The 22,993-nt window shown below is 41.6% G+C and overlaps 1 protein-coding gene across 2 annotated transcripts in view; it reads left to right on the plus strand.

The window, feature by feature from the left end:
- The window catches only part of KTN1 (kinectin 1), a 270,856-nt gene that overhangs the window by 170,825 nt on the left and 77,038 nt on the right, over positions 1-22,993 (plus strand). For both annotated transcript variants that reach the window (XM_033950824.1, XM_033950825.1), the window contains exons 29-31: positions 6,103-6,193; positions 9,691-9,771; positions 14,385-14,422. In XM_033950824.1, coding sequence (XP_033806715.1) covers positions 6,103-6,193; positions 9,691-9,771; positions 14,385-14,422 — 210 coding nt within the window. The remainder of the gene's footprint in view (positions 1-6,102; positions 6,194-9,690; positions 9,772-14,384; positions 14,423-22,993) is intronic.

Raw genomic sequence — 22,993 nt, forward strand, 5'->3', positions numbered from 1 at the left:
AGCCTTGCCCAGCTTCTATCTTTCCTTCCCTCCCCTCGCTCATGCAGCATAACCCTTGCCCAGCTTCTATCTATCCTTCCCTCCCATCCGTTGTGCAGCAGAACCTTGAGCACCTCCCCTCCCCCACCCTCACCATGTAGCTGAACCCCTACCTTCATCTGAAGCAGCATCGGGCCGCAGCACTCTAACAGCCTGCTTGGCCTTGTCTATCGGGGATTTCACTCTGCTGCTTTACTGATGATATCATCAGTAACGTAGCAGAGTGAAATCCCAGACTGAAAACAAGCTTGCACGTGGAACCACTCCCTCTGCTTGGGTAACATTTTCTGTCTGCACAGAAATGGAAGCTGTAACCTGAACAACAGCTTTGGTGGCATGATCTTTCCCAGCCATACTGTAGTTGCAGGAGTGGAGTGGAAAGGGTAGATGTGAATTGCTTGTTTACTCTGTCCAAAAATCCTAGGACTAGGGGGATGCAATGAAGCTACTCAGTAATAGATTTAAAACAAATTAGAGAAAATATTTCTTCACAAAATGTGTAATTAAACTCTGGAATTTGTTGCCTAAGAATGTGGTGAAATCAGCTTAGCAGGGTTTAAAAAAGGTTCGGATAATTTCCTAAAAGAGAAGTCCATAGGCCATTATTGGGATGGTTTGGGGAGATCTAGTGTTTGTTCATATTTGGGATCTAGCTTGGTACTTGGGATCTGGGTTAGAGAGTTGCGCGGGGACAGAAATCCCACCCGTCCCCACCCGTCCCCGCCAAAGTCCCACCCGTCCCCACCCGTCCCCGTGAAGACTCCCACCCGTCCCCACCCGTCCCCGCAAGGAATCCCTCCGTCCCCACCCGTCCCCGCGAGGAATCCCCTCCGTCCCCGCCTGTCCCTGCAAGGAATCCCCTACGTCCCCGCCTGTCCCTATAAACTACAGAAATAGTTATTTCATTTAATTATGCTACTGAATTAAAGGCTCTGGTAGAAACCCATTTAAAAATAAGCAAAAATACTTTATTAATTTGGAAATATTAATTGGGAAGAATACATACTTTGTAAACGGGTTTCTACCAGAACCTCTAATGTTTATAAATTTTTATCAACACAACTAATATACTACTTTATCCTTAAGCAAAAAAAAAAGAATTTTTTTCCTACCTTTATTGCCTGGTTTCTGCTTTCTTCATGTTCTCATTCAATTCCTTCCATCCACTGCCTCTCTTCTCTCTGTGTCTTCCATTTGCTCTGTTACTGTGCCTCTCCCTTTCTCCCCCCCTCCCAAATTGGTCTGGCACCCATCTTTTTCCCTCCGCTCCCCCCATAGTCTGGCACCTCTGTCTTCTTCCCTGCCAGTGTCTTCTTCCCATTCCCTCTTCCCCATGTCCTTTCAGTGTCCTTCTCCCCCCTCTGCCTTCCCCATGTCCTTTCAGCGGCCTTCTCCCCCCTCTGTCTTCCCCATGTCCTTTCAGCGGCCTTCTCCCCCCTCTGTCTTCCCCATGTCCTTTCAGCGGCCTTCTCCACCCCTGTTTTCCCCATGTCCTTTCAGTGGCATTCTCCACCCCTTTGTCTTCCCCAGTGCTTTCAGGGTCCTTCCCCCCCCCCTTCCTCCCGTTTACCCCATGTCCTTTCAGCGTTCTTTTCCACCCCTTTGTCTTCCCCAGTGCTTTCAGCGGCCTTCTCCCCCCTTAAGCGTCTTTTCTTCTCCACTCCACCTTTCCTCCCTCCCTGCCTCCACCTTTGTGGCGCTTTTGCACCGGACCGACAACAGAACAGGCCCGGTCGGACAAATCTCCCTGTCCTGTAGCCGTGAATCTAAATTACCTTCTTACAGCAGCTGGAGTAGTGAAGCTGCTGTAAGAGGTAATTTAGATTCGCGGCTACAGGGCAGGGAGGTTTGTCGGCCGGGCCTGTTGTCGGTCGATCGGGGGACCTGACCGGCTGTGCACATTCTTCGGGGCGGACCGCCCCCTCCCCCCTCTTTCGTACGCCATTGCCTTCTCCCTACCTGCCCTGCCGCACACAGCCGACCGGAAGCCTTCCTGATGTCAGCGCTGACGTCGGAGGAAGGGAGGGCTTTGCTTAAGCCCTCCCTCCGACGTCAGCGCTGACATCGGGAAGATTTCCGTTCGGCTGTGTGCTGCGACAGGGCAGGTAAGGAGAAGGAGACTACCCTCGCGGCTCGAGTGCACTGCGATCCAACCCCGCAGGAACCCCGCGACCCTCGGAGGCGTCCCCACGGGATCCCGTCATCCCCGTTCCCGTGCAGCTCTCTAATCTGGGTTGGCCACTGTTGGAAACAGGATACTGGGCTTGATGGACCTTCGGTCTGTCCAAGTATGGCAATTTTTATTTTCTTATGTAAAAAGCAGAAAAAAATCCTGCCAAAGCAATGCCCATCCTAATTGATTGAAGAGCCTATAAATCAAAAGATCAGCCTTGGAATGGGTGGTACTAGGGAGGGTGGGAGGGAATTAAACATTAAGCAGACTTTCTTCAACTGCTAAGTAATCTGATCTTATTTTATTCTCTGAAATGCAATTTAAAATATTAATCTAGACAAAAACACGTTTTGTATAAAATCCTAACAGAGACTCTAAAGCAGTGATCTCAAACTCACGGCCCGGGGGCCACATGCGGCCTACCAGGTACTATTTTGAGTTTCTCGGTATATTTATCATAATCACAAAAGTAAAATAAAACAGTTTCTTGATCATATGTCTCTTTAGTTATAAATTACAATATTATTATTAAGACTTAGCCAAAAGGAAAGATTTCTAAACTATAAAGACCTCATGCAAAATTATTTCTTTAATGAGACATTAACTATTTTTTTTCTGAGGCCCTCCAAGTACCTTCAAATCCAAAATGTGGCTCTGCAAAAGGTTTGAGTTTGAGGCCACTGCTCTAAAGGCTACTCTATTCCCTAAACTGATTTTGCTGATAAAGCAAAGTACTGAGCTAAAAAAGTAAGAGATGGACAATGAAATAAAATTTACTGAATCCCAAGTTTGAATGCCAGCAGGTAAGATAGTCCAGTGGAGTTTTTCTTCCCCTAACAGATCTTCACTCAGCATCACTGCAGATTTAATCACCTTACTTGTTCCAATTTCCAGATCCTTTATAAATGTGTTAAATTAAATAGCACCAATCCCAATACAGGCCCCAGCACTGATCCTTGCAGCACTCGACTATTAACCCTCCTCCATTGAGAAAAATGGCAAGTTCTGAAAACACTAATTAACCCCTCCAGCCACCTGCAGGAATCCAGGGCTTTAAACTACACTTTCCATAATTCCTGTGGGCTGCCCAAGGCAGGCTGTTTGCACAGTCTGTGTCCTGATTCTTCTGCCTGCTCACATTGTCTGACTTATAGATACCTACTGATCTTCTTTCAGAGCTTTTCTTGACCCTTAGCCACTTATCAGACTGTGAGCGGCTCGCCCGATCATGTGGTGTAGTGGTCATTGATAGTATGAACTGTTGTTGACCACTTGACTGAAAAGGTTGGCACAAGCGTATGTCCTCCAGTTTAGTGTACAGATCATCTTTAAAAGCCCTAAAACCAGAAATATTTGGGCAGTAACGACCAATACACAAATCTTGGTTTGATTTATTTATTTTATTTTTATTTATTAGGATTTATTTACTGCCGTTTTGAAGAAGTTTACTCAAGTTATCTGATGACAAATTATGTGATACTTGGACACCAGCTATATTTGACAATTTATTTATTTGTTATATACTGCTTGGAAGCCCAAAAGCTTTTGAAGCGGTATACATTCAGGTATAGTTAGGTATGTTTCTTCCCTGGAGAGCTTAAAATCTGAGTTTTCTACCTGAGGCAAGGCAGGGTTAAATGATTTGTTCTAGATCAGTGGTCTCAAACTCAAACCCTTTGCAGGGCCACATTTTGGGTTTCTAGGTACTTGGAGGGCCTCAGAAAAAATAGTTGATGTCTTATTAAAGAAATGATAATTTTGCATGACATAAAACTCTTTATAGTTTATAAATATTTCCTTTTGGCTAAGTCTTAATAATAATATTGTAATTTATAGCTAAAGAGACATATGATCAAGAACCTGCTTTATTTTACTTTTGTGATTATGATAAACATAGCGAGGGCCTCAAAATAGTACCTGGTGGGCCGCATGTGGCCCCCGGGCCGCGTGTTTGAGACCACTTTTCTAGATCACAAGGAGTTTCAATGGTATTTGAATTAGACTTCCTTGGTTCTCAGCCCTCTGCTGTAACCATTAAGTTATTTACTCCTCTACTCATTAAATTTGAGTATGATGAGATTATAAACTTGAGTTGCTTATTACAAACATGATGTCTTGCAGCCTGGCCTCCCTGGGTCTAGCTGTTAACAGCAACATTTGATTAGTGTCCTGTTTTCTCTCTTTGTTTCTTGACATGGTCAGTCATAACTAATAGATGGCTTGATGGATGCATATCATGCTAAAGTGTTAACTAGAGAGTTGCACGGGGACAGAAATCCCACCCGTCCCCGTGAGGAATCCTTCCGTCCCCACCCGTCCCCGTGAGGAATCCCTCCGTCCCCACCCGTCCCCATGAGGAATCCCTCCGTCCCCACCCGTCCCCGTAAGGAATCCCTCCGTCCCCACCCGTCCCCGCGAGGAATCCCCTCCGTCCCCTCCCGTCCCCGTGAGGAATCCCCTCCGTCCCCACCCGTCCCTATAAACTTCAGAAATAGTTATTTCATTTAATTATGCTACTGAATTAAAGGCTCTGGTAGAAACCCATTTACAAATAAGCAAAAAGACTTTATTAATTTGGAAATATTAATTGGGAAGAATACATACTTTGTAAACGGGTTTCTACCAGAGCCTCTAATGTTTATAAATTTTTATCAACACAACTAATATACTACTTTATCCTGAAGCAAAAAAAAAAAGAAATAGAATTCTTTTCCTACCTTTGTTGCCTGGTTTCTGCTTTCCTCATGTTCTCATTCAATTCCTTCCATCCACGGTCTCTCTTCCTTCTGCGTCTTCCATTTGCTCTGTTACTGTGCCTCTCCCTTTCTCCCCCCTTCCAAATTGTTCTGGCACCCATCTTCTTCCCTCCGCTCCCCCCATAGTCTGGCATCTCTGTCTTCTTCCCTGCCAGCGTCTTCTCCCCACTCTCTCTTCCCCATTTCCTTTCAGGGTCCTTCTCCCCCCCATCTTCCCCATGTCCTGTCAACGTCCGTCTCCCCCTCTGTCTTCCACATGTGCTTTCAGTGTCCTTCTCCCCCCTCTGTCTTCCCCATGTTTCAGCGTCCTTCTTCCTGTCTGTCTTAACCATGGCCTTTCAGTGTCCTTCTCCACCCCCCCCGTCTTCCCCATGTCCTTTCAGCGTCCTTCACCCCTTTGTCTTCCCATGGTCTTTCAGTGTCCTTCTCCACCCTTTTGTCTTCCCCAGTGCTTTCAGCGTCCTTCTCCCCCCTCCTTCTCTCCCGCCCCAGATGCAGCATAGCTGTCCAGGTCCCCTTACTTTTGTGGCGCTTCCCCGACCGACCGACAACAGCCCCGGTCCGACAAACCTCCCTACCCTGTAGCCGCAAATCTAAAAGACCTTCTTACAGCAGCTGTAAGAAGGTAATTTAGATTCGCGGTTAAGGGCAGGGAGGTGTGTCGGACTGGGGCTGTTGTCGGTCGGTCGGGGAAGCGCCACAAAAGTAAGGGACCTGGCCGGCTGTGCTGCACCCGGGGCAGACTGCCCCCCTCCTTTGGTAGCCACTCGAGCTGCGAGGCTACTTTCCTTCTCTTTACCTGCCCTGCCTGCAGCACAGAGCCGAACGGAAGTCTTTCCGACGTCAGCGCTGACGTCGGAGGGAGGGAGGGCTTTGTTTAAGCAAGCAGAGCAGGTAGGGAGAAGAAGAGCTGCACGACTGAGTACATCCAGCCCCGCAGGAACCCCGCGACCCTAGGGGGCGTCCCCACGGGATCCCCGTGACCCGAAGGGGGAACCCGCGGGTCCCGCGGGATTCCCGTCATCCCCGTTCAGCTCTCTAGTGTTAACCTTCTCAACACTGCCTCATTTCCATTGCTGTCATTTTCCTCTAATTGGTTAAATATAATAATCCTATATTTGTATTATTTTACAGCGCAATGGAACAAGAAGTAGAATTGAAGATAATGGCGGCAAAACTAGATGAGAAGGAGCATGATATTGCTGACAGAGATGGCTGCATAAAGGCAAGTGATAACCTGAGAGTTGACTCCCTTTGTTAAAATACATAAGTATAATGTGAGTCAAATCCTTAATATTTCTAAAAATATAACTTCTGCTAACTTCACTGACCTTGAAAAACAACTAACTCGTCCATGAGCAGAAAGTTATTGGCTTCTCTTGGGAGAACTGTCTAAAATGCATTAGCAGATTACTTAGTCATTGACAGAATAATTTTAGAAACTGCTTTTGCAGACCAAATTGCATCACCCATAAAAGTAGGTGCTGATAAAATTGCTTGCCTTATCTGTGGGTAAAAGTATATGCGTAGTGTACCTGCTACAGGGGGAGGCATTCTTGAGGAAGGGATTGGGACAGGTTTGGAGCTATGACCATACTTCTGAATTTTCAAAAGTTATGCATGTATTTTGACTTAAAAGAAATACCCACATAAGTTAGTGTATTCTTTCCCAGATTTTCAGAGAGGAAGCAAATACATTCTTTAACTTTGAAAGTTGTACCAGAAAAAGTTTACAGATTGAAAATTCCATTGCACTGTGTCTAGTGGTCCTGAACCATTGTTTCCTAAGCAGCAGCAACAGCAGATGAATCCAGAGACTAGTGGGATAGCACACATCGACCAGCAGGTGGAGATAGAGAACTGATTAGTAGGTGGTTGTCTTGGATGGAGCATCTCCTGCAGCTTCAGTATGCTCTATCTCCCAGCAAGCGGTTGTCCGTGGTCGTCTAGTCTTCTGTTGATGGTCCTTTTCAGTGAGACAGGGGTTGTCTTCACTGGACTCCGCAAGCATCACTCAGCATGAATTGGTGGCTCAGTGAGATCAATTTGTTCAAAGGAATGCCACTAGCATCGCCGGACTGGATCATAATTACTACGGATGCCAGTCCAGTCTGTTGGGATGGGGGGCTCAGTGCCTTCAGTCCTCAGCGCAGGGAGTCTGGTCTCCAGAAGAGGCTCAGTGGTCCATCAATCTTCTGGAGTTGCATGCAATCCGGCTACCGCTTCTGGCGTTTCAGATCTTGATTCAGAATTGGCCGACCAGGGTCTTTTTGAACAGTGTCACGGTGGTGGCATATATCAACAGACAGGGAGTTACACAAAGTCCTCAATTGGCGAGTGAGACAATGATTCTGCTTCAATGGGCAGAAGCTCCTCTTCCTCTTCTCTCAGTGGCTCACATTGCAGGACAAGCAAATGTTCAAGCAGACTTCCTCAGGAGAAATATTTTAGATCATGGAGAATGGGAACTGTCCACTCAGGCGTTCCAGCTGGTGGTGCAGAGGTGGGATCTCCCAGAAATGGACATCATGGCCTCGTCTCGAAGTACAAAGCTTCCTCGGTTCTTCAGTAGACACAGGGAGCAGGAATCAAAGTGGGTAGATGCGTTGGCTCTTTCTTGGCTTCAAGGCCTTGGCCGATGATAGGTCATTTACAGCATCATGTAGCTCACTTTCAGGGCTTGGTGATACTAATAGCTCCGGATTGGCCACGCAAGCCATGGTATGCAGATCTGATGGGCCTTTCGATGGGCGATCCATTGCGGTTTCCAGTGACACAGGATTTACTCCAGGGTCTGATCAACATGGAAAATCCGGCCCACTTTGGTCTTACAGCCTGGCTCTTGAAAGGTCGCGGCTGAGGCGTAAGGGATATTCGGAGCAGATTATTTTGACTCTTCTCCAGGTGAAAAAGAGATCTACGTCTACATCGTATGCTAGAGTCTGGAGGGTTTTCGATTCTTGGCGTGGTGCTCAGGGTATTTTGCCCTTCAAGGCTTCTCTGTCTAACATTCTTTCTTTTCTACAAGATGGCGTTGCCAAGGGGTTGGCCTATAATTCCCTTAAAGTTCAAGTGGCAGCCATTCCTTGTTACAGGGGCGGTTTTTCTCACTCTTCTATTGCTTCTCAGCCTGATGTAGTTTGATTCCTGGAAGGTGTACAGCTTATTTGTCCACCTGTTAAGAAGCCCTGTCCAGAGTGGAGTCTTAAAGTAGTCCTTGGGGGGGGGTTACAGAAGGCCCCATTTGAGCGTTTGCCTAAAGCAACTTTAAAGGATGTGACATTGAAAACTGTGTTTCTGGTGGCAATGGCTTCAGCCCGCCGGGTCTCTGAGTTGTAAGCATTGTCCTGCAAGGATCTTTTTTGTGGTTTATGGATTCTGGAGTGTCAGTTCAGAACGTACTATCATTTCTGCCTAAGGTGGTATCAACCTTTCATATCAACCAGTCTCTCTTCCTTCCTGCTTTCTGGGCAGAAGACTGGGGGGAGTGCTTCTCTTCTCTCCGTTTCCTCGATGTACATAGGAAGGGAAGGTAAGACATGGAAAAGTAGATTTGTTTCAGCCAAAGGGAATAACACTAGCTATTAGGGTGTAGAGTGTCCTAATTTATTCCTTAGTTAGAATACACATTTTTGTGGATATATTTTGTTCATGAGTAAATTAAGAAAAGCTTTTGTTGTTATGTGCAATTACATCACTTTCTGTTCCAGAGATTTAAAAAAAAAAAAAAAAAAAAGATTTGACATCGATATATGAACATTTCCAAAAGAACTGAATATTTCATGGGGTGTCCTAATTTTTTCACATGACTGTCCTGTTTAAAAATATAACATAGCATCCCTATACATAGGGAATTTGTGTATGTATGTATAAAAATAAATCTATGTATTTATATTGCTAATAACTAAAGCTTAGTGCTTGCTAATGGACATAGCATGCACTAAATGCCACGTAACCACACACTGAGCTTTAGTTAAAGTATCCCTTCAAGATCAAAACGTAACTTGTATTCATACATAGTACTGAATGAATTTAAGTGGTGGTGTAAGTTTTGAGATGACATAAGATGTCAGAAATGTATAAGTAAGATTGTGATGATTACCCCAAAAACTTGGGTGATATCTTGAATCTAGACTTTCTAGGATCAAAGGCTAGATCCTAAAATAATCTTTGAGCCAAGCTTAATAAATCATTCTGGGGTGCTCTAGCTAAAGCATTTTTGCTTGTGTACCTGTCTGGCAAAAGATCAATCCATACACATCTTATTGATACCAAGTAGAATACAACCATATGCATCAGAGGTCTACTTATCAGATCCTATCTTCTTCTTGCAAAATCACTTCTCGCATGACTAGTGATGATAAACTGCAAACTGATTTAGATTCACCGGAGAACAGCATATGGTTCAAACTGTTAATCCTAGACAAAGTTACCACATGGCCTCAGGTTTCTCTGGCATAGAGAAGCTAAGAATCATGAACTGGAAGCAGGTACAGAATACAGGCTGGGTATCTGGTAACCCAAGCCTTGTGTAATCAGATTAGTCATTACAATAGGGCATTATATTCAGAGTTTCTTTATCTGACAATTTCCACTTTCCAAAACATGTCATAGGCTATTCTTTTATCCAGGAGAATGTTTATTATCTGCAAATTAGTGGGTTTTATATGTTAATTATCCAGAGCTTCTGTTATCTTATAAAAGCTTACTTTTAATTAACAGGATCTAGAGAAACAAAATGAAATTTTGAAAAATAATGTTCAAGAGTTGCAGCAGCAGCAAAATCATCAATACATACAACAGGTATGATAACTGACATCTCTCAATAAATGTTTGGAAATTTGTTGTATAACAGTTGCAAGTTGCTCACTGATTTAAAACTTCTATTCCGTTCGTTCCATAAGAACATAAGAGTTGCCATACTGGGACAGACCGAAGGTCCATCAAACCCAGTATCTTGTTTCCAAAAGGGGCCAACCCAGGAAACAAGTACCTGGCAATATCCCAAGGAGTAAAACAGATTTTATGCTGCTTATCCTAGGAATAAGCAGTGGATTTCCCCAAGCCATCTCAATAATGGCTTATGGGCTTTTGTCTTAGGAAATTATTCGAACCTTATATAAACCCTGCTAAGATAACTGCTTTTACCACATTCTCTGGCAACAAATTCCAGAGTTTAATTACACATTGAGTGAAGAAATATTTTCTCTGGTTTGTTTTAAATCTATTACTTAGTAGTTTTATTGCATACCCCCTATTCCAAGACAAGCAGGCAGCATATTCTTGACTGATGGGTGACGGCACGGACGGAGCCCCGGTACGGACAATTTTAGAGTGATTGCACTCTAAGAACTTGGAAAGTTCTAGCAGGCCGCACCGCGCACGCGTGAGTGCCTTCCCGCCCGACGGAGGCGCGCGGTCCCCAGTTTCTTAGTTTCCGCGGAGCTAAGAAGACACGTTTCTTTCAACAGCCGTTGAAAGAGTTTTTTGTAATCGCCCTTCTCGCTCGCGTAAACCCCTTTTGGAAATAAAGTTTTCTTTATTTCTCTTCTTTAGTTAAAAAAAAAAAAAAATAAACTTTCGTTTTTTTCTTCATTTCTTTCGCTTCGCCACGGCCCATAGAGTTCGAGCTATGGCAGCATCTGTGGCTTTCCTCCGCTCCACGCCTATTCAGGAAATCTGCAAGGCTGCTACTTGGTCCTCAGTTCATACTTTTACATCTCATTATTGTCTGGATGCTTTCTCCAGACGGGATGGACACTTCGGCCAATCTGTTTTGCAAAATTTGTTTTCCTAATGGCCAACCTTCCCACCATCCCTCTTTTTGTTAGCTTGGAGGTCACCCATCAGTCAAGAATATGCTGCCTGCTTGTCCTGGGATAAAGCACAGTTACTTACCGTAACAGGTGTTATCCAGGGACAGCAGGCAGATATTCTTGCGTCCCACCCACCTCCCCGGGTTGGCTTCTTAGCTGGCTTATCCTAACTGGGGACCGCACGCCTCCGTCGGGCGGGAAGGCACTCGCGCGTGCGCGGTGTGGCCTGCTAGAACTTTCCAAGTTCTTAGAGTGCAATCACTCTAAAATTGTCCGTACCGGGGCTCTGTCGGTGCCGTCACCCATCAGTCAAGAATATCTGCCTGCTGTCCCTGGATAACACCTGTTACGGTAAGTAACTGTGCTGTCCAGGGGTGGGCAACTGGTCCTCGAGGGCCGGATTCCAGTCAGGTTTTCAGGATTTTCCCAATGAATATGCATTGAAAGCAGTGCATGCAAATAGATCTCATGCATATTCACTGGGAAAATCCGGAAAACCCGACTGGATTCCAGCCCTAGTCCTGCTATTTTTGGAAAGAGTAAACAAGTGATTCATATCTACCCTTTCCACTCCACTCAGTATTTTATAGACCTCTATCATTTTATAGACCTCTACCCTTGAGCCATTCCTTCTTCAAGCTGAAGAGCCCTAGCCACTTTAGCCTTTCCTCGTAGGGAAGTTGTTCCATTCCTTTTATCATTTTTATCACCCATCTCTGTACGTTTTCTAATTCTGCTATATCTCTTTGAGATACGGTGACCAGAATTGCACACAGTATTTGAGGTGCGGTCATACCATGGTAATACAAAGGCATAACATTTTCAACTTTGTTTTCCATTCCTTTCCTGATAATTCCTAACATACTTTGCTTTTTTAGCCGCTGCCACACACTGTGCTGAAGGTTTCAATGATAACACCTAGATCCTTTTCCTGGGGGTGACTCCTAACGTGGAACCCTGCATCACAGATTCCTCATTCTCACGTGCATCACTTTGCCCTTGCTCACATTAATCATCATCTGCCATTTTGATGCCCAGTCTTCCAGCCTCACCAGGTCCTCTTGTGACAAAATAACTTAGAACATCTTTGTGTCACCAGCAAATCTAATTATCTCACTAGTTATTCCCATCTCTAGATCATTGATAAATATGTTGAAAAGCAGCGGTCCCAGCACAGATCCATGGGGAACCCCCCTATTTACTCTTGTTTGTGTGTTTGGATTAATCATTATCTCTCTACCTGCTAGATCTTTGGGTGCTTGAACCCCACTATATACCCTTCTCCATTGAGAATATTGAATATTTAACCCTATTTTCTATCTTTTAACCAGTTATTAATCCATAATAGGACATTATCTCTTATCTCATAACTTTCTAAGTTTCCTCAGAAGTCTTTCATAAGGTACTTTTGAAAATCCAAATACACAGTATTGACAGGCTCACCTTTATACACATGTTCGTTCATCCTGTCAAAGAAATGTAATAGATTGACAAGGCAAAATTTCCCTTGACTAAATCCATGTTGGTTTTGTCTCAAGCCATACTTAGTATATATTCTTATCTTTTTGTTCTTTATAAAATAGTCTCTACCAGTTTGAACGGCACCAGTGAGATTCACTGGTCTATAATTTTCTGGATCGCCTTTTTAAAAATCAGCTTTATGTTGGCCTCCCTCTAGTTTTCCAGCACTATGCTGAATTTTAAAGATAAATTACAAATTACTAACAATCTCTGCAAGTTCATTTTTAAATTCTCTCAGCACTCTGGGATGTACACCATTCTGTCCTGGCGATTTACTACTGTTCAATTTGTCAAATTACTACTACTATTACTACTATTTATTGTTTCTATAGTGCTACCAGATGCATGCTGCGCTGTACATTAATCATGCAAGAGACGGTCCCTGCTCAAAAGAACTTACAATTTAATTATGACAGACACACACAGGATACAGAACAGTTGACCCATTACATCTTCCAGTGTTAAAGATTTGTGTCAGTATCTATGGCTCATCAGCACTGAATACCATTTCTGGCACCAGTATCTCCCCTACATCTTCTTAGGTGAAGACCGGAGCAAAGAATTCATTTAATTTTTCCACTATGATCTGGTCTTGTCTTCTCTGAGCACCCATTTTACCCCGCGGTCGTTTAGTGGTCCAACTGATTATTTTCCTGGCTTCTTGCTTTAAATATATCTAAAAATGTTTTTACTGTATACTTTTGCTTCCATTGCAGTCTTCTTTTCAAGGTCTCTCTTTAATCTTTCTTATCAGCGCCTTGCATTTGACTTGCCAGTCCTTGTGTTTACAATTATTTTCATTATGCAAAAGCACTAAACAAAAAATATCTGACCAAGTGGTCCAAAATTACAGAACTAAAGAACAATCAATCCCATTTACAGTTGAAGGGTCATTCAGTAGTTATCATTTCTCATTAATCACTCATATTCATAGGGAAAAAAGCCTCAGAGCTAGGAACTATACGCACAGTATGAAACTTTAGCGTATTTCAAGCACTTTTTTGCTCCTTAATGCAGTCGTCGGCAAAAACCTCTAATAGTCTTACTTTTTTTTCTTCTTTGTTTGGCTTTGCTGTGAATGGCACAACATGATTAAGATTGAACAGACTAAATTATTTGAGATAAGTGCTCTGTACTTTTAAATTTGAAAAGAAGTCTGTTGGTGTTTCTAAGTTGAGGGAGATTTTGATTAGTGAAACGACAATACATATAAGACCAGTCAAGAGAAGTTTCAAAAATTGAAAAGAACTTAAAAAAAAGTTAAAAAGAAAGAAAAAAGTAAGACTATTAGAGGGTTTTTGCCGATGACTGTATTGAGCAAAAAAGTGCTTGAAATACGGTAAAGTTGCATACTGTGCGTATTGCTCCTAGCTCTGAGGCTTTTTTCCCTATGAATACGAGTGATTAATGAGAAATGATAACTACTGAATGACCCTTCAACTGTAAGTGGGATTGATTGTTCTTTAGTTCTACAATTATTTTCAGTTAGATCCTCCTTCCACTTTTCTGAAGCTCTAATAGCTTCCTTCACCTCGCTCATTAACCATGCTGGCTGCCATTTGGATGTCCTTCCTCCTTTTTTTAATACATGGAATATATCTGGTCTGGGCTGGTCTGACCTTTGCAGCTGCTCCTCTTAAGTTTCTTTTTTACCATTCTCATGTTATCCCTTTTTAAAGTTAAATGCTATTGTATTGGATTAAGAAGACAATTTTCAAATAAATTACAGGGTTTTTCTATGTGGCATGAGGCGTTTTTAAAGTTACCCACCACATTAGTGAGTGCAGTTTTGCATTGTATAGTCTGTATGCACATATTAATACCCACATATGAAGGAGCAGGACTGGATGAAAAGTATACTTAGTGATAATTTACCTTTAGAAATTGCATATGCAACTATACACTTGTGCTTTTCCTGAATCAAATTGCAAAGGGAAAATTTACCTTCCAAAATGCATCTTAATTCTCTGATCTTGCAGACATAAGGCAAATTGTATAACTAAATATAACTGATTAGTAAACAGATGAGTGTTGAATTTTTAAAAATATACTTAAACAAAATTTATTTTTTGTATGTAGGTGTCTTCTGCAGTACAAAATGAAGACTTATTGAACGTGTAAGTGATAAATGGAATAAATGCCATTTCTTTTTCCTGTGTTATAGATAATAGGTGTTCTTTGAGTACAAGCAGGCCAAGTTATGAACATGTGAAAAAGCATGCATATATCTTTAAAAACTCCAAAGTAACGTCCCACTGCACATGTGCTTGTGCCTTCCTGCTAGCTTTAGGAGCATGGGGCCAGAAGTCTCTTTCTATCAGCAGTGAGAAAACGATAGCTTCTCTTAGCCTTGTTTTCATTTTTCAACAAATTTCATTGAGTGATGCCTTCCCTGGGGAATTTTTTCCTTAATTTAACCTTTGGGTTCATTTTTTTCTGCTTCTATAGCTTTAGACCTTTTCTCCAATTTTTTTTTTTTTTTTTCGTGGTTCACAGGCCCTCTTAGGCTTGAGCATTGATTGGGAACGCCCCTTTTTTGTATGGTGAGTTCCCTTTTTCACCATCGAGTCTTTTGATTTAGCCATAGCCGTTTTTCATTCTGTGTCATCAAAGGTACCCAGTAGCTTCAAGCGTTACGCCCAATACAATGCACGGTCTGTGTCTGTGTATGGCCGTTTGGTGGAGGATGGGCAGGGGAGGGTTTCAATGGCTGGGAGGGTGTAAATAGGCTGGAGTAAGTCTTAACAGAGATTTCGGCAGTTGGAACCCAAGCACAGTACCGGGTAAAGCTTTGGATTCTTGCCCAGAAATAGCTAAGAAGAAAAAAATAAAAAAAAATTAAATTGAATCAGGTTGGGCAGACTGGATGGACCATTCGGGTCTTTATCTGCCGTCATCTACTATGTTACTATGACCATCTCTGCTTGTGACACCCATTCCTGGTGAATTCAGGGTTTGAGGCCAGAACATAATCACTTAAACTGTCTTCTTTGGTTACATATGCAGAAAAGAATACAGAAATCCAGAGAGACTCAGAAACAGGTCCAAATCATTGGCATTGGTTTTGGCATCAGCCAGTATCCAACACTGGGAGTTATCATGCATCGAGTTAGTCTCCACCTGCCTTGATGCTGGTGATTGAGAGGGTCACTGGGACCAGTCAGTATTAGACCTGACACCGAGGAGATGTGAGGATTTGACATCATCTTTGTCAGCATCGAGAGACATCGATGCTGTTTGTCAGGAGACCAAGAAGCACATCCATCAGTCTTCCTCAACGCAGTGCCGGGAGTCTTGCAACACTATGGGATGTAGCACCCAAGAAGTGTCAACGTCGGGAGAAATTCTCCCCCTCCATTCAAGGGGTGCCTATGTGCAGATACCTGAGTTGATACCTATTTGGGCAATGCTCTAGGAGCACCTAGCAGGGCTGTTGGCCTTGCTGACTTCATTGTCTTCAAGGGTGCTTTTATCAGCCATAGTGTCTGTTCAGCATATCCCGCAAGGGCCTCAGCCTGTGATTTAGTCTTCAGCATTGGCACCTACTGTGGTGTTGGTGTCAGCACCAGTCCAGGTGGATGATATCAGTAGAGGAAGCTTCACTGGAGTCAAAATGGGAATCTACTTCTTGGTGTCATTCTGGCACAGGACATAGTTTCTCAAGACCAAGTTAAGACACATATCGGCCCTCCCATGAAGTTGTTTTTGTTGATACCAATTTGTACCATTTATGGGAGTCTGATGAAGTTCCACATTGCTTCTTGGAGGAGGAGTTGTATGGAATACCAGTAGACCCCTCTCTTCCTGAGGAAATAAGATGATCACCACCTCAGAGACTTTCTATCTTTTGCCAAGGAGATGGCTAGAAAACAACAGGTCAGGCGGTCTGCAAAATCCAAAATGGTGGTTAAAACAGCAGTTCAACCAAAATGTAATAACCAAGGACTTAACTAAACCTTAAGTTTGTATACCGCATCATCTCCATAAAGATAGAGTGCGACACGGTTTACAGGTAATTCAGTAAATGAGAGAAAGCCATAATAAGAAATTAGAGGTTATTAAGATGATAGCTAGCTTTCCATTTTAAATAGATAGCTTTACGTTTTGGAGAAAAGCCAGGTTTTCAGATGCTTTCAGAATAATTGGAATGAGCCTAGGTTCCGCAGTGGTGCAGGGAGATTATTCCAAAGCTCAGTGAATTTGAAGAAAAGGGATTTCCCTAATTTACCTGCATACATGACACCTTTTAACGAGGGAAAAGATAGTTTATTATAGGACAATAAAGGACAATTTATTATAGTGCAGACATAACCCCCTCCCCACCAAAAAATAAAACACAACACAGGCCATGTTTCGCCTAATTAAGCACTGCATCAGGGGTTAGCAGAACTATAAAAAAATAACAAAGTAAAATTAATAAAATCATAATAATAAGACATAGTTAAAACCAAATTAAATGCATTTGCTTAAACAAAAAGAAAAACCATATATATAAAAAACAAAACCAAAACTATAGGAACTACCTAATCTCTAAAATGCACATAAAAGCTACAACTAGAAAGTATATGTGCAGAGGTCTAAACATACTAAAAGTTAAGCTGTGATTAAAAAAAAAAAAAAAAAGATTCTTAATCAGGCAAATATTATCTGGGATAAAAAGGCAAAATGAGGGTACATACTCAGGTTATGTGTCTAGAGGCTGCATCATTACATTACATTACATTTGTGATTTCTATTCCGCCTTTACCTTGCAGTTCAAGGCGGATTACATAAGAATTGTTGCGAAGATAAGAGGTACATATTGTTAAAATATTAAGAAGTACTTAAGGAATAGGTTGAAAATTTTCTAATTTGCTAAGGAGTAGTTGGAATTGCAGAAGGTGTTCGGAACATGTTTGATTGTGTTATATTGGTTTTATGTATTTTTTGAAGAGTAGGGTTTTGTTTCTTTTTTGAAGGTTTTGTAGTCTGTGGTCGAAATGCCACTCAAGAGTCAAAGCACCTTCGCCACCTACTCTCACCACATGCTACTTAGTGTATATGTTTTATTGTCATGTCTATATTGTAAATTATGTCATCTCTGTCCTGTTTCGATTATATTGTGGATGTATTTTGTAACCCGTTCTGGGCTCCTTTGGGAGGACAGGCTAAATAAATAAATGCATAAATAGTACAGAAACTCTCAGGCTGATCTCCTGAGACTTGAGAAGCCAAGAGCAATGTAAGAGTTCCTGCACCACATGGATTCAAGCAGAGCAGGAAGCTTGTAGGGTGCACTAAGGACTGACTAGTTTGCAAAGGCAAGGGGCCTGGGGGATGTGTATAAACTAATTGTGAGGGAGTGGGCTAAAAGATGAAGGAAGGTCAGTGATTGGCTTGGTGGATGAGATGACTGGTTCACTGGAGTACAGGCTGCAAGTGGGCTGACTGCCTTACTAGGGTACAGACTTGGGGGTGAGAGCAAGTTGTCTTGGAGGGGACTGGCTGGCTTTCAGGGGCGGTGGTGGCTGATTCGAAAGAAAAGATTGCGCTAAAAGAAACTCGACTTGTGGAAGGGTAAAGGGGGTAGAATTGGAGACTAGTCCTGACTATATATTTAAGAAAAGGACTCGCCTTAAGTACAATGTTTAGATCCTGGACCGGTTCCTCGTTGAGGCGCAGGCGGCCAGCTCTGGATGCGGCGTTGTCGAAGTAGTAGGGCCGCACTTTACGCAGGCCGCCCTCCAGGTAGCGAAAGTGGGACTCTCCGAAGCTCACACCGAGGTCACGCTTCTTCGGTGGAGGCACATACCTCTCCCCGCGGCCCGTTTTCAATTTCCTTTGCCTCGAGACACGCTACTTCTTGCTTGGCCGAGCTGACTCATGTGCGGGGCCTTCTTCGCTCTTCCACTTCCCAGGCTTCTGCATACCCCCACTATGCTGGCACCATAAGGCTGTACGAATATTACCGAGTATACGCTCCTGCACCACGATCACGGACTCTTACTAACATCAACCAAGTAAAGGCTAAAATAAATAAATAAATGTTAAAAATAAAACCAGAGACAATTCTGTAATACAGTATGAAAGGAAAGTAAGTAGAAGTCCTTACCAACATACAGTCAAAAGATGGAAGCAACAGGCCAAAAAAGATGGAACATCAATTTTTGGATGTTGCAGGAATGAATACAAGTTTGAGATCAAATGTCCAATGATAAACATAAATTGTGCCTGAAGTTCAAATAATATCAATCAATTATGTAGATAATAACAGATGTCTTACAGATGAAAATACATATCGGACCCAACATGGTCCGTGTTTTGGCTCCTTTTGCCTTCGTCAGGGGTCCTAATGTTACATGATCTTGCCAAGAAGTGTGACTGGTAACACTAACGTTGGATAATAAAGCTGTAATTAGACAATAGTGTCTAAAGGTGTAGCTCACAATTTAGAGCATTGAGACAACCTAAGGTTTGTTGATGGTGCCTGACCATAGCAGCAAACTCTTTTAAGATAACTAACAAAGGTCAGGGGTCAGGGCAACAAAAACTAAAATAAAACCCTTTAAAAAAAATTGACAAAAAATCACAAAGAGCCTTGATGAATAAGATTGACTTAAAATGCCTTTAGGTGCTAAAAAGTGGCAAAAAATGACCCATGGGAACTTGAAAATATCATGAAAAATTGCAGTAAAAAACTGGCTCAAAACCAAATAAAAACCATATCCACAGAAATGGCAATTTTAAACACATTTTTTCAATGTTCCTAGGTTTTTTGAGTTAAATCATAGATATTCTGACTCCCCAGAGCATACCAGTGGATATGGTTTTTATTTGGTTTTGAGCCTGATTTTTTTTTTTTTTCGTAAGTTTTCATAAAATTGTTGGGTTCCCATAGGTCATTTTTTTGCACTTTTTAGCTCTTAAAGGAATTTTAAGTCAATCTTATTCATTGTAGGTTGGTTAGTTTTTTAAAAGGTTTTAATTTAGTTTTTGTTGCTCTGACAACCTCTGTTCATCTTAAAAGAGCTTGCAGCTGTGGTTAGGCACTTATGCTGCTTGTTTCTGCAGAGGCGTCAGACTACTGAGTGCTGTCATCTTTTGATTGTATGTTGGTAAGGAAGACTTCTATTTACTTCCCTTTCATATTGTTTTATATTAGAGCCGGGGTGTCAAACTCAACCACATAAGGGACTGAAATCTAAAACATAGGCTAATTTTTTATTAAGATACTTAATCTTAGTAGAAGGATTCTGGGTTAGATGGACTATTGGTCTGACACAGTATGGCTCTTCTTACATTCTCATGTTCCTCAGAGCGATCTCCATTGACCACTACCCTCTTGTCATTTTCCACTCAACCAGTTCCTAACTCAGTCTGTCACTTTGGGCCCATTCCGAGGGCACTCAGTTTATTTGATGTCTGTGTGGAACACTGTCAAAGGCTTTGCTAAAATCTAAATACACCACATCTAGCACATGCAGTACAACACCAGAGAAACAGAACAAATGAATTTCTTCCTGAACAGTGCAAAATATAGACAACAGATGTAAATTTTCAAAACTAACATTTCAATCACTGAATTGAAAATAAAATCATTTTCCTACCTTTTTATCTGGTGATTTTATTTTTTAATCATCTTTTCCCATTTTCTGGCTGCACTTCCTTTTCTCTGTGCTCTTAACTCTATTTCCAGGACCTTCTTATCTTTCTGTCTGTGCTCTTAACTGTGTATCCAGGGCCACCTTATCCATTTACTGATTTTCTCTCCTTCACTTTCTGCCCTACATCCATCTTTCATAGATGAAAAAAGTCACTACATCATAGTCACAAACTATGTTACTATGTTATTCAATTGACATCTGATAGAGCTCTGCTCAGAGACATGAAGGCAATTTGTTCCGCCTCACCACCCAATCATTGCAGTGTTCAATAAATGTAAACTTGCTTCGACTGTTATGTTGCTAGCTACTACAGCTATGCTTAGCCTATTAGCCAAGTAATAAATATATAAAAAATTTGTTTTGAAAAACTTAACTTGGAAATGTAGCTGGTTCCGACGTGCCACGTTTCGACCCTGCGTCAGGGAACCGACAACAAAAGTGGTTACAATGGAGGTGAAAGCTCTGAAATAGAGACAACATAAATTTAAAACTACAAGCTTTAATTCAAAAGTTACTAAATATATAATTTTAAAATCTTTGCAATTTATGAAGGAAGGACCTCACCATGAAAAATAGACCGCGATTTCACTGTGCCAATTAGTGCTGTTTCTCTAAAGGTGTAAATGGAGGACAGAACCCCGAATAGACTATTTAAAGACTAATGCACGTCGGAAAAACCGAACATGACTATGTGAATATTACGTATATTACGTATATTACTCCTGACCCTCTCGACCTCTTGTGTCAAAACATGACGTCAGCATATAACCCAAAATCAATGCAATGTATTTGACTTACTACGTTAAAAGCACGAAGCAAATGTGATCATTAAAATTGGAACCAAAAATACATAGAATGCATGATCATTTAACAATTAAGGAGCCATTATACTGAAAAAAATCCCTATTTAGATAACGAAGAAGGACTTACAGGAAAGCCCTCCACTCTAACTCACTATTCAATCCCTGTGGAGACAGAGTGCCTAAGGTATAAATCCACTTCTGTTCTGAAGTGTATAGCCTAGCTTTCAAATTACCACCTCTAGGCAGAATAGGCGCATCAAGGATAGAAAAACGCAATGAGGATATAGGATGTCTAGCTGAAAGCCAGTGATGGATAAGAGGGGCTTCCAACACTTCGTTGCCTAATCTACTGATGTGTTCTCCTATTCTAGTTCGTATATTTCTAATAGTGTGACCTACATACAGCAGCTGGCATGGGCACTCAACAACATACACCACCCCCTTTGTGTTACATTTAGTTGCTCTTACAGATCTACGCTTTTTAACCCATTCAGGAACATGAATGTCTGTTAATCTGGCACTATATTGGCAAATGGTGCAAGCAGAACATGGTGAGTGTACTCCCGGTAATGTGGAACATGGTATCTCAGAATGATATTGAGCTTTAGTGAGATGCTGTTTTAAATTCCACCCTCGGGAGTAAGTAAATTTTGGAGGATTTTCAAAGATGTCATGGTATTGTAAAATGTTCCAATGTTGATTAATGATTTTCTTGATTTTAAAAGCGTGTTGAGAATATGGGAAAACGCACACTATGTCTGTATCATCTTGTCTCTGACTAGGTAACAACAAGTCTTCTCTGTTAGACCAAAGGGCTCTCTTGTAGGCTCTTTTGATAATAGAAGATGGATACTCCCTATCTCTAAATCTAGCTTTCATCTCTTCAGATTTTTCCACAAAATCATTTTTTGAGGAACACAGATGACGTAAACGCAAAAATTGCCCAGTGGGAATATTGTTGCGGAGATGTCTGGGATGATAACTTTCGTATCTCAGCAAGTTGTTACGGTCTATGGATTTCCTATGAATTGTGGTGTAAAGCTTGCCCTCAGATGTCAATTGAATAACATAGTAACATAGTTTGTGACTATGATGTAGTGACACTTTTCATCTATGCAATATCGTTTTAGTCACTCAACTTTAAGTATATATTGCTTAAATTGATTACCCCTTCTATATATTTTTTGACTGAGTCTACATCCATCTTTATTGTTTATTGTTTATTCAGATTTTTGATTAAACGCTTTTTCGAAACTACAAAGCGTTGAACAAGATTTAAAATAACATTTAAACAAAAATTTAACAATTAAAACATACATTTCTATAAAAAACTACAAGACTGACAGCAATGACATACTAGGTAAATACGGACCAAAGGCCCCTAAACATGAATAGGAAGAGGGGGAGAAATACAATCGATATAAAAAAATGTGAGAAACATTTAAGGTAAACACAAAAAGGGACTGGGAAAATAAATGTAAAAAACAAGAATAGGTTAATTTCTAAAATAGAATTGATCAATTAAAAGCATCTTTAAAAAGAAAGCACTTTAAATTGCTTTTAAAATTTTTTAAGTTTTTTTCCATTTTTAAGTGTAACAGAAGAGAATTCCAGATCATAGGGGTTGTCACAGAAAAAATTGAGGTACGACGTGTACCTATTATTTTTAAAGATGGAATGTTAAGATTGTATTGAGAAATAGATCTTAAAGCTCTCGGAGGGTCATATGGGATCAAAAGTCTGTCTATAAATGCTGGTGTATTGGTCTGCAAAGTTTTAAATGTCAGAAGGGCGATTTTATAAATTACCCTGTGTGGGACAGGCAACCAGTGGGCTTTTTGAAGCAAAGGAGTAACATGATAAAATTTCTTTGGCATTAACCTTTAACATTCAACTTTCTTCCATTTTTTTGCTACCTTCTCAATCTATTTTTCCATGTCTTCCCCTCATCTCCATACATGTGCACCATCTCCTCTTCATTTCCCATATTTCCATCAATCCTAGACAGCATTTCTTCCATCTCATTTCCCTTTCTCACTCCTCTCATCTCTGTACACCATCTTCTTCCTCTCTCTCCCCCCCTTCTGACATCTGTTTTCCCCCTTCCTATGGTCTGACATATTTTTTCTTTCCTTCCCACAGTTTGGCATCTCTAGCCATTCCTTTCTTTTCCTCCTTCCTCCTACTGTGGTCTCTCTCTCCTCCTTCCCTCCCCCTTGTGGTCTGACATCTATCTCTTTCC

Source organism: Geotrypetes seraphini, chromosome 7 (assembly GCF_902459505.1).
Source record: "Geotrypetes seraphini chromosome 7, aGeoSer1.1, whole genome shotgun sequence".
In the NCBI taxonomy this organism is placed as follows: domain Eukaryota; kingdom Metazoa; phylum Chordata; class Amphibia; order Gymnophiona; family Dermophiidae; genus Geotrypetes; species Geotrypetes seraphini.